Here is an 18,408-nt window from a genome sequence, read left to right on the forward strand (position 1 = left end):
TTTATTGCGGAAAAGTTCGCCCCATTGCGGTTCGCCCCATAATGCACTGAGGGTCAACTTTGACCCTCTACATCACAGTCAGCAGGCCCAGTGTAGCCAATTAGGCTACACTAGCCCCTGGAGCCCCACCCCCCCTTATATAGGCAGGCAGCGGCGGCCGTGGCCACTCGTGTGCCTGCATTAGTTAGAGTAGGGCGAGCTACTGCAGTCTCTCATAGGGAAAGATTAGTTAGCCTTAGCTTGTCCCTGGCTGCATACCTGTTCATTGATCCTGCCACTGCATACCTGTTCATTGATCCTGCCACTGCATACCTGTTCATTGATCCTGCCACTGCATACCTGTTCATTGATCCTGCCACTGCATACCTGTTCAGTGATCCTGCCACTGCATACCTGTTCATTGATCCTGCCACTGCATACCTGTTCATTGATCCTGCCACTGCATACCTGTTCATTGATCCTGCCACTGCATACCTGTTCATTGATCCTGCCACTGCATACCTGTTCATTGATCCTGCCACTGCATACCTGTTCATTGATCCTGCCACTGCATACCTGTTCAGTGATCCTGCCACTGCATACCTGTTCATTGATCCTGCCACTGCATACCTGTTCTGTGAACCCACCACTGCATACCTGTTCTGTTCAGTGGACCCGCCACTGTATACCTGTTTAGTGAACCCGCCACTGCATACCTGTTCTGTTTAGTGGACCCGCCACTGTATACCTGTTCAGTGGACCCGCCACTGCATACCTGTTCTGTTCAGTGAACCCGCCACTGCATACCTGTTCTGTTCAGTGGAGTTTGGTGTGTCAGTGTGAAGCAGTACCTTAATTACACTCCCTGATTGATGTATACACATGCAAGATGTTTTAAAGCACTTTAGGCCTGTCATTTAGCATTCAATGTGATTTCTGCCCTTAAAACGCTGCTTTGCGTCAAATCCAGATTTTTCCCGGTGACTTTTGGCGTGTATCCCACTCCGCCATGCCCCCCTCCAGGTGTTAGACCCCTTGAAACATCTTTTCCATCACTTTTGTGGCCAGCATAATTTTTTTTTTTTTTCAAAGTTCGCATCCCCATTGAAGTCTATTGCGGTTCGCGAACTTTAACGCGAACCGAACCTTCCGCGAAAGTTCGCGAACCCGGTTCGCGAACCTAAAATCGGAGGTTCGGCCCAACTCTACTCGGTAGAGGGAAGTCTCTGGATCCTCCAGTCAGACCATCTGGAGTTTACGGCTGTGCTCCCGTCTTTGAATGAGCGCGGCCGCACTGTTCAGGATGCTTCGTGCCTGTTCAGTAGCATGGAGCTGCTCAGGCTCGACAGAAAAAGTCAAACCCACATGGTTCCATGCTACTGTGATGGCACAAGGCATTCTGCACCTGCACAGTGTGGCCGCGCACAGATGAGAGTGCAGCTGCATGCACCTTTCTAGAAGCCCTTGGCAAAGAGGTCTGGGGAGGGGTTTCTTGTGCTGAATCAGTGGAAGCGAGGAGAACAGGGTAAGCCTCTGGATTATCCAAAGGCTTCCCTCTACTGAGTTAAGTATATTAATGGGGCACTTTCTCCCTAGAGGTTCACTTTACGTCTTTGCATGTGTGCTAAACATTTCTGAATAGAGAGGCCCGGATTTACATCCCAGGAGCCTATAGGCACAAATGTCCTGGCACCATACACTTTGCCTTACATAAACCTACAAACACCTGCCGAACCGCACCTCAAGTGTGTTGGCTGACACAGCTGTCGCTTCTCCCTTACTTCCTCTGCACTCATAGGTAGCTACAGGTGCCCCTTAGTATAAGGTAGCCAGAGCTATCCTCAGTATTAAGTATCTAGAGGTTCGCCTGACTGAAGAATTCACAACAATTACAGCACCCTGATACTGCGCTCATATGCTGAGTCAGGTGTTAAGTGGGTCACCTCTAAAATTTTACAAAAGATAATGAATCAAACATTCATCAACATTCATATTACAGGTGCTAAATTCTAAATAAAACACATTGGCAGGTAGTAACCACATGTATAGTTTCCTTGCTCATATAATGGTTATCATGTGGGAGCGCTCTTCCTAGATGCGTGCAGCCATCAAAATAGAGTTCTTCAGTGAAATGGTTAAGCGCTCTTCTCTGCCTGTTCCTTCTTAAACACAGCGAATATGTCATATTATGAAAAAACACCCCCTTCGGGGAAAGACTCACCAGACTTCTAGGCCTCCAAGGCCAATGCTCGCATTCTGGGTATTGGCCACCCCGCAGCCTCTCTGGCAGTCCTCTCTCGGCTATTCCCAGTCTGTGTAATCAAAGAAACGAATTCCACATCGCGTAAAAGCGTACCAGTTTATTTAAAAAATGGTTAAAAACAGATCAGTGGTGTGTAACCACTCATTGGGTCAAAAAACTTCATCAAGAAAATGAAACACAGCCAGCCCCTTGTTTGACAAGCTACCTGATTCCAGGTACAGGGGTATGCAGAGATGAGATGCACTAAGCTTGTGACAAGGCGCACGCCTCTGTCATCTAGCATCCCTCTCCGCAATATCTTACTGGCTAGTGCTCTAAAAGATACCGAGCCTACTGCACACAGACAATCCCGCCGCGTCCAGCGAGCGTCGTGCGCTATGACGTCACTCCGTGGCTCCGCCCAATGTTTTGTTGCCCTAGCAACTCCTCAGGGGCTACGGAGGCACGGAGAGTGATGTCCTTTATCCTCTTTTGTGCAGGCATTCACCTGTGTTCTATAATCAAGCTCATAGCTAGATCCCATTCCAAGCTGTTTGAAAGCCTAGGACCCGCCCCCCCTTTGCTCTGTGCAATAGTGCAGCAAGTCTATAGGATGCTGGGAATTTGAATTCCTCCTATCTCACTGGTTCCATTTAGATTCATAGCTTCATGCAGCAACCCCTGCATACCCTTAGCATGGTATCATATTTACCCATTAGCTAATAATGCAGCAAGTCTATAGGCTGCTGGAATTCCTCCTATCTCGCTGTTTCTATGCAGATTTTCATTATATGACATATTCACTGTGTTTAAGAAGGAACAGGCAGAGAAGAGCGCTTAACCATTTCACTGAAGAACTCCCCTGACTGAAGGGAGATCCCGTCAGTGGAATGCTGAGACCTGGGTGAGTAACCTCTCATTTACACTCAGCTCAGGACTCTGCATAAGGAAGGAGAGATGCAGGCACAAGATGAGGGAAGTGAGCCGCCTTTCCATCATTAGGCGCCTGTAGGCACATGCCTACAGTGCCTTATGGTAAATCCGGCTGTGTAAATAGAGAAAATATAAATATATGGTACAGATTCAACATTGCCTTCTGTAATCAAATCTGTATGTATTCAGTCATTTCAATCTAATAACATGTGGTCAATTGGTTGTTTCAGTGTTTTGCTTCTTAGGGCTCGTTCACACTACAAGAGCTTTTCTGAGCGCTTTGGGATTTTAAAAGCTTTTGCTAATGTTATCCTATGCGTGTGTTAACACTGGAGCAAGGTGATTTTGTAAAAATCCCCCATAGCATTGCATTAGCAACAGCATTTAAAGTCTCTAGCGTTTAAAGAGACACTGAAGCGAAAAAAAAAATATGATATAATGAATTGGTTGTGTACTATGAATAATTACTAGCAGATTAGCAGCAAAGAAAATATTCTCATATTTTTATTTTCAGGTATATAGTGTTTTTTCTAACATTGCATCATTCTATAATATGTGCAGATTACACAACACTCAGCATTCACAATGAGTCTTTCAGAGCAGTCTGTGAAGTAATGAACTCTCCTCTAGCAGAGGAAAAGTAAACAGTTCAATTACAGTTGAGATAATAAAAGTCAGATAACAGCCCTCTCCACGACTAAGTTAGTCGGAGAGCTTAATAGCTTTTTTGCATAGAGATAACAACTGGAGTTTCTCAACTCTTCCTGTACTGGAAACAATTAGACTGATGTATCTGATCTTAATGTTTTTTTTCTTAGCTGTACTACACATACAAATCATAATATCATCATTTTTTTTTCGCTTTAGTGTCTCTTTAAAAAGCTGTTGTAATGTGAATCAGCCCTTACATCAATAAAGTAGCATCTAAAACTATATTATCCGCATGCTTAGGTTGTCTTTCCCTAAGGCCCGGTTCACACTTGCGGTTGTTTGCCAAACGGACCGGATGACCTGACCGGATCCGGACCGGATCCGGATCGGAACCGTACGGTTCTGATCCGGATCCGATTCGGATCCGGTCAGGTTGCATCAGGTGTTCATCAGGATGCGATCCGGATCCGTTTGGCAAAAGTAACGTAAAAAACAAAAAAAATGTTGGGGTCTGGGAGGTCAGCAGAAGGGGGACCTGTGGAATCAGGCCCTCTGCTGTTTAGCACTCACCTCCACCTGCGACATGCTGCCAACATCTCCGGATCCGGATCCAGCTGTGCTGCTCCACTCCAAAATGCTTGCCCATGTGTCCCCATCCAATATCGCCGCAACAATCCGCATAGGAAGTGGGGTAGAACATCCGGATTTCTCAGCCAGTGTGTTGTGCGCTCTCCGGTTCCCATTGGTTTGTATTGGCCGGATGGTGCAGTCCGGCTCCGCCCCGGATACGGCTGCCGGAGGAGCCGGATCAAAAAATAGCGCATGTTGGAACGGAGGCCGGAGTCCGGATCCGGCCCGGATCCGGTCCGGCTCCGGTCCGGCAGAACGGACGCATGTGAACGGACGCATAGGCTTTCATTGCTATGCCGTGCGTCCGTTCCGTCCGTTCTGCAAGCGGTGCGGCTCCGGCACGGCGATTCCGGACGGCCACCACTAATGTGAACCGGGCCTAATATAACATTTTGTGTAAAGATCAGAAATTATTCCATTCCATGCAATAGAAGGAATAATGTGGAAAGAAAAAGAAAAATTTGACTCCCGCACAAAAGCTCTCTACATACCTTGCTTTAATTTCAAGCAAATAAAAAAAAGAATAAAACAATTCTGAAAAGTGATCGGTTAAAATTACTCCTTTAGTAAATGAGTCCCTGTGGGCTTTATTGACTCTATTCGTGTTTAATTGACTTCCATGCTTGTTCCGCTACTGTAAACCTTTGACTTTATATTATCCAGTTTAAAGAGACTCTGTAACAAAATGTTCAGTCTTATTTCTTCTATCCTATAAGTTTCTTTAAAAACTAGTTGAGGACCAGAGCAATTTTCTCTGCCCATTCATTTCTCATTAACTTGCATAGATGAATATTTACGGCCCTGGAGCATCAAGTGGTTAACTTTTCTAATGTGGTCTGTCTTACTGTACCCTTTCCTAGTTGCACAGTGGCTGTTTTATCTCTGTTATATAATCTAATCTTCTTTCCTTTGTCAGCTTTGTCGGCTCAGGCAGGAATGTGCTGCTCTGCTGTGATAGGTAGAAGTTATACACACCCTCTCCACGCCCCCTCCAGGCTCTGTATAAGTCACAGACTGAGCTTCTCTCAGCCTATCACATGCTGGTTAACAGCCATGTTTTTTGTTTGTAAACACTGCCTAAAACTGGCAATTACAAGCCAGGATTGCAGCAGGGAGTGGCAAAAACAGTACAGAGGGGCCCAGGAGAACATAATGAATAGAGTGGTATGCTTTTTATTGTAGGGATTTTAGAGTACAGATTCTCTTTAAGTTTCTATGAGGCAGTATATGTATACAGTATGTTCACTTTCTATATTGCAGGCAGCTGGTTTAATCTATACAACCTTCGTATATGTTCTATTTAGTATCTCTTATTGTTTCACCAAATTCTACTCATTACAGCACATACTTTATACAAGGTCATATTTTCATTTTATTAGCCAGAATGATTATCAACTCAGCAATATTCATGATTGAGAAACAGTGATACTTTGTCATAAAGTTGATGTCAGCACAAACGCTCAAGAGAAGCAGAAAGAATGATTACAGCCTTAAAAAGCACTATGTTTAAAATGTACTGCCATAAATTCACCCACCATTAACCATCCTTAATATGGTAAAAAGGAGGTCATAAAATTAAATATTTGACATCACCCAACATCAGAAAGCTATTACGACTTTATTGCAGCGGCATGTTACAATAATACATAAGAGGTTTTACATTTTGCAGAAGATACACTGCTTTTTTTCTTTTTTATATAGGCAAAACTGCTCTAAGAAAAGTGTTCCTGTTTCCTACAGAAAGCAATCAGCAACCAACAGACTTGGTTAAAAGAGAATCTGAAATGACAGAATTCAGAAGGATGTGGATGTGCCTATACCTTGCATCCAAAAGGAAGGGCCCACAATTTTTTCTGTAAAGCCTGGTACACACCTTCAATTTTTATTGACTAATGATTGGCCATTTTTACCATCTCCATGTCGTATAAGGGTCAACAGATTTTGAATACTATGAGCAGATTGTATGGGTAAACTCTCATTCGACATGGAGGTGGTGAAATTTATCAGTGATTGGCCAATTAAAAATGAATGTGTGTATCAAGTTTGGTGCGCACTTTCAATTATGATTGGCCAATTGCACTGCAAGCCTTGCTGGTCCTCCAGCCCATGATGACAGCCCTGCACTAAATGATGAGTATCTCACACATGAGATATAAACACCAGAATAATCAACCAAGCATAAATCAAGTGTTCTGTAAGGTTCAGTAACTAACAACAATGTATAATCTAATTACACGTTACTTAAAATTAGTGCATCTTCCCGTAATACTGTCAATAAAGATATTTTTCTTTCCAGCACAACAGTACAGTATAAAAAAGGCTGTGCTGGGACAGCAATACAGTATTACTCAGCTGTGCAGGAAGAAGTGCTCGATGGTATTTGGTGGTGGAAATAAAATAAGTAAAAGTAAATTTAAGAACTTCTTAAAGTGAACCCGAGGTGAAAATAAACTGATGAGATAAACAATTGTATTTATCCTCCTACTCCCAAAAATGACTTATTTAGACATCCCAGGATTTTATTTTATATTTAAACATTAAGAAAGTACATTGAATGTTTTTGTAACGATCTTAAACGTTACCTCTGTGGTGGAAAGCAGCGCAGCTGCTTTCACACCTGATGTCACCTCTCTGGCCAAGCCATCCCGGGTGTCGCTTCCCGACTCAGCTGGGACAGGGATCACTGCTGCAGCAGCTTGGGTCCACACGCCTGCGCATGGAGCAAAAGGACCTTTACATGGAGCTAAAGGACCTTTATGGGCAGAGGAGACAGATCAGCTGACTTTGTGGTCAGCTGACTTCCACCTGTCAATCTTCCTTGCAGGTTGGTTCAGCCCCTCGGGCGGGGCTGCTTGAATCTGCTGTCAGTATTTAAACCTGGAGTTGTTACTCTGTCTTTGTCTGTCGTTGTGAACGCTTGTGTGTCAGCATTCAGACCATAGTTAGATCCCAAAGTGTGCTAGAACCGGCCGGAGCCGGGGATCCACACTTAGCCAGATTCTGTTGATAGTACTAATTGTCTGTATCTGTGTTCTAGCATAGTTTCCAAAGGTGTTGACGGCCACGGATCTCACACCTTAGCGTTAGGAATTATACTGTATTATCTTTTATGACCTTCTGCTTGCCTGACTATTCTTCTGAACTCTGATCCTGTACCTTGCTATTCTGATACTCTGTTGCCGAACACCGGCTTACCCTTAGACTCTGCATCTGCCTCCTGATTCTGTACCCCGATATATCTGATACCCTGTTGCCGAACCCTGCCTGTTTACTAGACTCTGCTTCTGCCTTCTGAATCTGTACTGTATCTGTCCGTGTGTTTACGACCTGGCTTGTCTGACCTCGAGAACTATCTCTCCTGTTAGGAGATAGTTTGCAGATCTGTCAGTGACACTTCCTCCATTGGTGTCACTCACGTTCTGCCCTTCCCTCTCCCTGTCTGACTCCTCCCCATGGAGAGTCCAGACTACGGAAGGAACTTGTTGCTGAGCAGTATTCCTATCTGCTCTTGCACCTGTCTTTCAGGGGCGGTCCCCAAAGTATTACTGTTCGCACCTTACACTTACACTCGCTCAGGTGACCATTAGAGTCGTGTTTCTGTATCTATTAGACTGCAGTAAGGTATGAATCACCTGCTCCACAGGTGACCATTAGAGCCGTGTTATTTGTATCTCTTAGACTGCAGTAAGGTCTGAATCACCTGATCCACAGGTGACCATTAGAGCTGTGTTATTTGTATCTCTTAGACCGCAGTCAAGTCTGAATTACCTGCTCCACAGGTGACCGTTAGTACCGTATTTCTCTGTCTGTATCTTCCAGCCCCACTAGGGGGCCTTGTGTCTAGTCTGTTCTGTAGGTGTCCTGAGTGTTCCTTACCAACTCCTGTGGTAAGGTCCTGTAAAACCATTAGTGTTACGGTGGTACCAGACACACACTTACGCTCTGCTCTCGTTCTTGCTATACTGGTATTATTGGTGATTCTGCGGATCACACATAATCGAGTATAGCGACTGTATTCTTGGTGATTCCGCAGATCACCAATAATCAGTCATCTGAGTAGTGGCATTAACCGTTACAGTTTTGTTGTCTCTGCTCAGTTGCAGTCTATTAAGTGTCCCTAAATGAAAATACATGAACTATATTGACTTTTTTCTCTCTCCCTCTGCTCTCAGAAATATGTTGACAATGTAATATGTAGAAATTATGTAGAAAAATGAAATATGTAGAAAAAATTGCTTATCAGTGATGTTTACTATATTCCTGACAAGCTCCTGACAAGATAGAAGCTGCCACTTCTATCCTTAAAAATTAACTCTTTCAGGCAGCAAAATAAAACAAGTAAAACACCCTGGTTATTAATGTTTAGTACTGTACATACACATGTTTATCTCATCATGTCACATGTTGCCTCGGGTACACTTTAATGACAAATATTTCAAATTGAATTTCATTTTTTTTTTAAACTTTGATTTGTAAATATTAGATTTTTTCATACTTAAAAATATCATCCACTTGGTTGTTGAAAAAGCCATCAGTAGAAAACTAGTTGTTCTCATTATCACTCCAAGTTTTGCCAGCTTGGTTTCTTCAACCCTTTTTAAAAGCCAGTGGAAAGTACAAAGTAGACATATACCCTGTAAAAATGAAATAAGAGAATATAAGAACATATGTCTTTTATGTAGGTTTAATGTTATATGAGTCGGATTGGTTGAGTTGAACTGGAAATTGGTTAGGTATTTTTGTACGCTGTTCTATTCTTTAAAGGGACACCGAGCAGTGCAGAAACTATGGAAAGATGGATATCATTTTAAAGCTCTCTTACTCTTTCCAATGATATATAAACCGCCGCTTTACGCCTTTTAGTTTTCGCTATTGTCACGATTGAAATTGCCGCAGCCGCGATTTTAATCGCGAAAATAGAGAAAACTAAAAGGCGTAGGGCCGCGGTTTAGGTGTCGCCAGAAAGAGGAGAAAGAGAGCTTTTAAATGATGTCCATCTTTCCGTAGTTACATTGTATTACACATGGCGACTTTTTCTGCTGAATGGAACTACTGATTTTGAGAAAAAGTCGCCCTGTGTAATACAATGTAACTATGGAAAGATGGATATCATTTTAAAGCTCTCTTTCTCCTCTTTCTGGTGACACCTAAACCGCAGCCCTACGCCTTTTAGTTTTCTCTATTCTCCGTGGCAATTTCAATCGCGAAAATAAACTAAAAAAAGGAAGGCGGTTTATATATCATTGGAAAGAGGAGAAAGAGAGCTTTAAAATGATATGCATCTTTCCATAGTTTCTGCACTGCTCGGAGTCCCTTTAACCAAAGTGCATCGTGGGTGAATATTTTGGGATGCAAATTCCAGACTGCAATTGCCTCTCCCTGTGGAAGGCATCACCTGAGGAAGTCCATATCTTCAGCAAATACAGGTGCCAAAAATAACTTCTAGGTCATTTATACACCCACATACACGCACACACACAATATGTTGTGCAGCGACGGGGGGATACTGTATGTTTTGCCCAGAATATTTATGATACATAGTGGGATACAGTGATATCAGAAGGAACATGGTGCTTGGTTATTTGTTGGTATCTCTTTTGCAGAAAGAACGTGAATAAAAATGGTATTCAACATTCATGACTGTTAAAAAATTCTGTTTATTCCACATTTTCTCTTTTCTTGGTGCTTTTGAATAGCATATGCCAGATGATTAAGGCATTCTATTGGATACCTACCATTTCAGATATTTCCATTTATATTTCCATAATCACTTACCCTTCTCTGGGCCACAGATTAGGTGCTGCTATGTCCGCAGGGCCGGTTCTCTCATGAAGCAAGGTGAAACATTTGCATCAGGCGCAGAGATTTCAGGGGCAGCATTTTTGTACTGTGTGCGCCTTCCTGAGAAGGAATGGAGTGGCTGAGGGTGAGCAGTGTGTTTGTCACAGACTCACAGCCAGCCTGGGTGATTGTGGTGAGCTGCAGTATGTCATGTGAGAACATTAAATGAAGCAGAGTAAATTGTGGGATGCGGTGCGATCATTACAAATGGGGGGGTGGGGCATCCTCACAAGTTTGCCTCAGGCAACAAAAAGTCTAGCACCGGCCCTGTATGTCCGGGTCACTACAACTGAACTTAACAAATTGTACCCACCATGAATATTACAGATATTTGGTTGTACTCAAACCATACTGAATAACTGATATTGATGTTGAATTTGAGTTTTGCCTGAATCAAAGCTATTAAAGGGAAGGTTCAGGGAAACCTGTAAAAAAAATAAAAATCCCTATCCACTTACCTGGGGCTTCCTCCAGCCCGTGGCAGGCAGGAGGTGTCCTCGCCGCCGCTCCAGAGGCTTCCGGTCGTCTTCGGTGGCCGACCCGACCTGGCCAGGCCGGCTGCCAGGTCGGGCTCTTCTGCGCTCCAAGGACGGGCTCTTCTGCGTCCCACGCGGGCGCGCTGACGTCATTGGACGTCCTCCGGGCTGTACTGCGCAGGCGCAGTAGTTCTGCGCATGCGCAGTACAGCCCGGAGGACGTCCGATGACGTCAGCGCGCCCGCGTGGGACGCAGAAGAGCCCGTCCTTGGAGCGCAGAAGAGCCCGACCTGGCAGCCGGCCTGGCCAGGTCGGGTCGGCCACCGAAGACGACCGGAAGCCTCTGGAGCGGCGGCGAGGGCACCTCCTGCCTGTCACGGGCTGGAGGAAGCCCCAGGTAAGTGGATAGGGATTTTTATTTTTTTACAGGTTTCCCTGAACCTTCCCTTTATTGCTACCATATTATGTTACTTCTGATCTTGTTCTCCTCCCTAGTCCTGTCTGGGCATTTGTTGGAGGACATCGGGGTTGATTCACTAAGACAAATAGCATGCCTTATCAGAGTTGACACACCCTATCACAGTTAACATGCCTTTTCAGAGTTAAACCATCTTATCAGAGTTAACGCACCTTATCAGAGTAACATAGAGTGCGCTACGAACTTATGCCTGCTAATTGGCAATGATGAGAGCTCCATTCGTCCTGCCCTGACCCCCTGTGGGTCCAATCACTTTAAAAGACATTTTCCCTGCGCTTTGATTGGCCCAATAGGCTGCCTGTCAAGTTTCCTGTCAAGTGACAGGCGTGTTAACTCTGATAAGGCATGTTAACTCTGATAAAGCATGCTATCTGTCTTAGTGAATCAAACCCAAAATGTGCTATTTGTCAGTAGCACAAAATTCTTACCATTAAATGCCCTGGAAAAGACCTCACAGATACTAAGACTCTGCAATTTATTTCAGTGTCAATCTATCAATGCAGCTCCTGCCAGAAACCTCCTGGTGAGTTTCCTACCGACAGAGTCAGGACTTCCTTCTGACAGCATAGTCTTCGTGTTTCTCTTTTGCTTTAAAGGGAACCTTTAAATGGAGGCTCACATATTTATTTTCTTTTAAACAATACCAATTGCCTAGCATCCGGCTTATCTCTTTGGCTGCAGCAGTGTCTGAATCACACAACTGAAACAAGAATGCAGCTAAAAATCTGGGCTGGCGTGGTAGATCAGGTGCATTGTGGATACGGCAAGCATTATCATGGCCTTTGAATGCAACAAAACTCCCAGCCACTGCCCCCCCCCCCCCCCCCCATGTTAAATGTGGTTCCCATGCATTAAAATACTTTACCTATTGGGCAACCCACTAATGTCTGCTGAGTGTTCACTGTACTTCTGAATTTGTGTCCCACGTGACTACCAGCATATAGCACGTGGGGAAGGTGTCTGACATCACACATGCGCCCCATGTGCTATTATGTCGGCAGCAATTAAACAAAGAGGTTAAAAAACACTGAAGCAAGTAAGCTAAATGGGTGCTCAGTCTGTAAATTGGGCTGTAATAGGTCCTACCTGTACATAGTAAAAAGATTGACTCGTATACCAGCAAAAAGTAGATGCAACCAGGAAGGAGCCAGTTGAGTATACCCTCTGACGAAGGGCTACCCCACAACAGCGCTGTCAGAGTATGTATCTGTCATGGGGTCACGGCGTCACTCTGCCTTTGATTGTAGTATTGGCTGTATTGTTTCACTACTTGTGTCTGTATGCACTCTGCTTCTGTGATTTTCATTTGCCTGTAGCGACCCACGTCTACATCCTGATCTGATGTCATTGCTGTGTATGCTATTATCAGATCTATTGTTGCGCATGTCTAACTTTGTTCATGCCAACTGATTTTCAATACAAATTTTTGCAGCTACTTTTTGCTGGTGTGCGAGTCCTTCTTTTTACTATTACACCGGCAGACTCATGGGGCACCAATGCACAAGTACGGCAGACACTAGCAGCAGGTATTTTACTGCATGGGTACCGGGGGCACATATAACATATAGTGGGACAGTGGCCGGATGCAGTATCACTCACAAAGTCGATTCCCGAAAGATTTCATGGTGAAATTGATCAGGAAGGGTTTTTTTCCACATCTGCCCACTATCTGCACCATATCTACATTCAGTTGAAAAAAATAATGCAAACTCAACAGTATTATTATAACATCTATTAGATGTGCCCTGTTCTAAGGATCTCTTTCCACTAGCCTCAATTCCGCTAAGAAGCTCACCATTTTTTTTTTCTTACAACTATTCCTCCCAGCTCCGACAAAACTTTGCCAGAACTAAAATACAGGATGGGCCATTTATATGGATACACCTTCATAAAATGGGAATGGTTGGTAATATTAACTAACTGTTTGTGGCACATTAGTATATGTGAGGGGGGAAACTTTTCAAGATGGGTGGTGACCATGGTGGCCATTTTGAAGTCGGCCATTTTGAATCCAACTTTTGTTTTTTCAATAGTAATGTGACACATTAGGGTCATGTGACACATCAAACTTATTGGGAATTTCACAAGAAAAACAATGGTGTGCTTGGTTTTAATGTAACTTTATTCTTTCATGAGTTATTTACAAGTTTCTCTTTGTTTACAGCCATTGACATGTCGCCAAGATTAACAGTGAAGTAAAAAGTGAGGAGACGATAGAAATTGTGTTGATGTCTGGTGAACGCAGTAACCGGGTCATTGCAGCAGATTTCAATGCAAGACACCCTATGAGACCACCCATCTCCCATGCTACAGTTAACAAGCTGCTTTCTAAGTTTCGTGAAACTGGTTCAGTGTTGGATTTGCCAAAATGTGGATGCATGAAATCTGTCACTAATGAAGAAACATCAAGGGCTGTCCTAGCTTCATTCAGCAAGAGCACACAGCATAGCAGGGTTTTTCTTATTTTTAAAAGCACTTAGTGAATGGCAGTTGCTCCGTCCAACTGCCAAAATAGTGTGCAGCGAGCAGGGAGGCTGGCGAGCATCTTTGTATATATATTTTTCAGGAAATGTCTTCATAAAGAATAAAGGCCATGCTGAGAATCCCCTATGGAGAGATGGACTAGCCCAAACCCTGTCAGTAATGTCAGATTTCTACTACCTACTGTGAGTAACAGCAAGATAGGAGAGAAGTAATTTATGTAACAAATGCGTGTCAGCACACAGAGAGAATCTGATTATTGGGGATCTGCAGTATCACCAATATTACAGATGTCACCTGATTATTGATGATCTGCAGAATCACCAATAATACAAGTGCGACTAACCTCCGGACACCTAACACAGTGAATAAACAATAGCAACAGCAATAATATCGCAAGATCGTGGAAATGTCCACCACACGGCGATTCCTCAGAGGTGTGGTTACCTCTGAATGGGAACCCCGTGTGTGAGATCCTCAGTCCAGGCAAAGAGAGGAATCTCGGCCTCTAGCAGTAATCGTCTGCTAGGGCAGGCGTCTCGGAGAGGCAAGCCTCAGAGATAGCCCTACAGTGGGAGACGTTCCACTGAAGGGAGAAAGGTCAGGCGGGCAAAGGCTTGGCAACAGAGAAGGTGGCAACAGTACAGAAACAGAAGACTGATTCAGAGTCGTTTAAACAGGCAGGGTCAGCAACTTGAATCAGATAGGCAGAAGTACAAGAGCGTTTAGAGTAAAGAGTAGTCAGGGATAGCCAGAGTCAAAACACAGGTAAATATACAATACAATCCTAATCTAAGGTGTGACGTCCTTGGTGACAACACCTGGGAAACTGAGCTAAGGTCTGAGCGCTAACACAGAGTGTATTCACGACAGCAGACAGTGAGCAATTGACATCTGTGGGCTTAAATGCAGAAGCCCTGTTCCACCAGCCCGCCCAGGGGGCTGGAACCAAAGTCAGCATGTGATTGGCTGGCTGAGGTCAGCTGATCGCTGGATCAGCTGACCCGTCTTCTTAAGAGGTAAATGTCCTGCCGCCTCGCGCGCGTGTGCCTGACCCTCTGCCTCTGAACATCAGAGAGGCCAGGTCCCCGGTAAGCGCACGCCCACGCACCGAAGTCCACCAGCTGGATTGCGGGACCCGCCGCCATGCTGTCAGCCGCGGCGGTGACCGCCCTGCTCTGCGCCGGCAGCTCCGTATGAGAGTCGGAAACCTCCGGCTGGGAAGCGGAGGCCGCCGCCATGCTGCCCTGCGCAGCGGCGGCGGCTCCGCTATTCCTCACAATTTATGGTTCATTTTACTCTGGGAGAAATGAACTTCTTATTTGTATGTATTTTAAATTTTAGGATTTTCGCGACAGTTCCTCTTTAAAGAGGAGCTGTCCGCCATACTATCTCAGAAAAAACACATATAGAAGTAGATACTGTAAATACTTGCTCTACTTACTTGAAATATGTATTGCACTGTCCACATTTTGATTTTAGTAATTTTTCTATAGTAAAAAAAGAGAAAATCCTTCTTATTAGCATTTTCCATTTTACCTGTGGTTATTTTGAAGCCAATCCTGATGTAATTTCCTCCCTTACTCTCCTCTGCCTGATTGTGTATTGTAGAGGTCATCAAGGCTGGGTGCTGGATGGGAGATATGTTTCCCCGCTGTTTGGACTCTGGTCCCTTTAAGCACGTGTGGTCCGTGGAAAGGAGCCCGGGTTTTATAGGCAGCAAGCAATTGCTGCCTGTGTGTTTTTTTTCTTTTCAGGGCTGGACTCCTGGGATGGGAGGGAAGGACGGGTGGGCCCACCTCGGGCCACACCTGTTTCCTCTGGGCTGTTCAGCTCAGGTAATGAGGTTCATAAGGGCGGCTCTGACAGGCAGTCAGGAAAGGTGTTTGGAGGAGTAGCATGCTGGCTACTGAAACTTTTGTCTCAAGAGTATTGCAAATAAGATTGCTGAAAGCTTGCTGAAGGCCAGGCCACACACTGGACTGTGATTTATGTGTGGTTTGGTCCTGTTGGAGACTTGCTGTATCTGAACAAACTGGACTTTACCTATACCAAAGCTGAAGTAAGCTTCCTGTTATTTTCCTTTTACTGCTGATGTCAAGCTGTTTAAATTCCTGCTGGTTAAATAAATAGACTTTGTTTTAATACAAACTGTGTACTGTGTGCTGGCTGCGAACCCCAACTTCACAACTGGTGGAGGATGCAGGCCGTCTATTTGGATGACATTGTCATCTTCAGCTCAGACTGGGAGTCCCATTTGCCGAAGGTACAAGCAGTCCTGGATGCGTTGAGAAAAGGGGGTTTCACCGTGAACCCCGAGAAATGTGCCCTAGGTATGGAAGAGGCGAAGTACTTGGGGTACATTGTCGGAAAAGGGGTTGGTGAAACCCCAAGTGAACAAGGTTGAGGCAATCCAGGAATGGCCCCGCCCCGTCAGTAAGAAGCAGGTTCGTGCTTTCTTAGGCATAGTGGGGTACTACAGACGCTTCATCCCCAATTTTTCAACCCTGGCAGCCCCCTTGACTGATTTGACGAAGGGCCGTAAGTCAGTAATGATCCAGTGGACTGGGGAAACCGACAAAGCGTTTATGGAGTTGAAGTTGGCATTGTGCCAAAATCCTGTCCTGGTAGCCCCAGATTTCACCCGAGAGTTTGTGGTGCAGACAGATGCCTCAAATGTGGGATTGGGGGCGGTGCTCTCCCAGGTGATTGATGGTGAGGAACATCCAGTAGTTTTTCTCAGTAGGAAGTTGAAAGCGGCTGAGAAAAACTATGCGGTCGTGGAGAGAGAATGCCTGGCCATAAAATGGGCTCTGGACTCCCTGCGCTACTATTTGCTGGGCAGGAAGTTCAGGCTCATTTCCGACCATGCACCTCTGTGCTGGATGAAACAGAATAGGGGTACGAATGCCAGAGTGTCCCGGTGGTTTCTCTCTCTCCAGGAGTTCAACTTTTTGGTGGAACACAGGCCTGGAAAAGAGCATCAGAACGCCGATGCTCTTTCCAGAGTTCATTGCATGGTGGGTCAAAGTGCCTCCACCTCCTCCTCGGGGTTGAGGCAGAGGGGGGGGATATGTAGAGGTCATCAAGGCTGGGTGCTGGACGGGAGATATGTTTCCCCACTGTTTGGACTCTGGTCCCTTTAAGCACGTGTGGTCCGTGGAAAGGAGCCCGGGTTTTATAGGCAGCAAGCAATTGCTGCCTGTGTGGGTTTTTTTTCGTTTCAGGGCCGGACTCCTGGGATGGGAGGGAAGGATGGGCGGGCCTTCCCATCCCACCTCGGGCCACACCTGTTTCCTCTGGGCTGTTCAGCTCAGGTAATGAGGTTCATAAGGGCTGCTCTGACAGGCAGTCAGGGAAGGTGTTTGGAGGAGTAGCATGCTGGCTACTGAAACTCTTGTCTCAAGAGTATTGCAAATAAGATTGCTGAAAGCTTGCTGAAGACCAGGCCACACACTGGACTGTGATTTATGTGTGGTTTGGTCCTGTTGGAGACTTGCTGTATCTGAACAAACTGGACTTTACCTATACCAAAGCTGAAGTAAGCTTCCTGTTATTTTCCTTTTACTGCTGATGTCAAGCTGTTTAAATTCCTGCTGGTTAAATAAACGGACTTTGTTTTTATACAAACTGTGTACTGCGTGCTGGCTGCGAACCCCAACTTCACAGTATGCACTGCCCACACTCATCCTAGTCTTCAGACACTCCCAACCCAGCTCTACAATAGAAAGTGCATTGTCTCAGCATGAGAAATATTGGCCAATCAGAGAGGAACAGAGGCGTGGGATGGGAAAACAGGAGGGAAAGAAGCTTCAGCCAATCAGGCTGCATTAGTTAAGTCTGAGGGGAAGGTAGAGGAGCAGCAGCATCCCCCCACCCCCTCCGATCACCTCCGGCGATCAGGCCCATCAGGAAATCCCGTTCTGAACAGGATTTCCTTTAGGGCTTCCCCCGTCACCATGGCGACGGGCGCGATGACGTCACCGATGTCATCGACATCGTGACGTCAGAGGGAGTCCCGATCCACTCCTCAGCTCTGCCTGGCACTGATTGGCCAGGCAGCGCACAGGGTCTCACGGGGGGCACCCTCTAACGCAGCGGGTAGCGGCAAAGCGGCGGCGATCGTAGGTAACACGCAGCTAGCAAAGTGCTAGCTGCGTGTATGAAAAAAAAAATTATGCAAAGCGGCCCAGCGGGGCCTGAGAAATCCTCCACAGCGGCTTACCCTGTGTCCAGCACAGGGTTACCGCTAAGGAGGTTAAGAAAGACTACTGCAAAGATTTTCCTGTCATGTGCTGCGAAAACAAAACTGCAGCCAGTATGAAGCTGTTTGTGAATAACATATTTAATAACATACAAATGGGGCTAACAAAACAATTTCCTAATACAACTATTAAAATCTAAAAAAGTCAAAACTACAAGATGTGATAAACTTTTTTTTTTCAACAGTATTGAAAGCAATTACAAGAACAGGAACATAAGCAATCTAATTTCCTGAGAGCAAAAAATATTGAAATAAGTTCCTGAGTTAGTTATTGATTTTAATGAAACTTTCTTTATTATAGTCTTCCTACCAAGCAAAACAAATTTGCTGTCAAATCATTTAGGGAATGTACAATTTTAAACAAGCTTGTGTAGATACAGTTAAAATTTTTATAAACAGAACATTGTTCAATAGTTTTTGTTTTTTTTTTCAT

The 18,408-nt window shown here is 44.9% G+C and overlaps 1 protein-coding gene across 7 annotated transcripts in view; it reads right to left on the reverse strand.

The window, feature by feature from the left end:
• Window positions 1-18,408, reverse strand: part of LOC137504114 (proton-coupled folate transporter-like) — a 371,775-nt gene that overhangs the window by 84,622 nt on the left and 268,745 nt on the right. For all 7 annotated transcript variants that reach the window (XM_068232126.1, XM_068232124.1, XM_068232123.1 and 4 more), the window contains one exon: window positions 8,931-9,069. In XM_068232126.1, coding sequence (XP_068088227.1) covers window positions 8,931-9,069 — 139 coding nt within the window. The remainder of the gene's footprint in view (window positions 1-8,930; window positions 9,070-18,408) is intronic.

Source organism: Hyperolius riggenbachi, chromosome 4, assembly GCF_040937935.1.
Source record: "Hyperolius riggenbachi isolate aHypRig1 chromosome 4, aHypRig1.pri, whole genome shotgun sequence".
Classification (NCBI taxonomy): Eukaryota; Metazoa; Chordata; class Amphibia; order Anura; family Hyperoliidae; genus Hyperolius; species Hyperolius riggenbachi.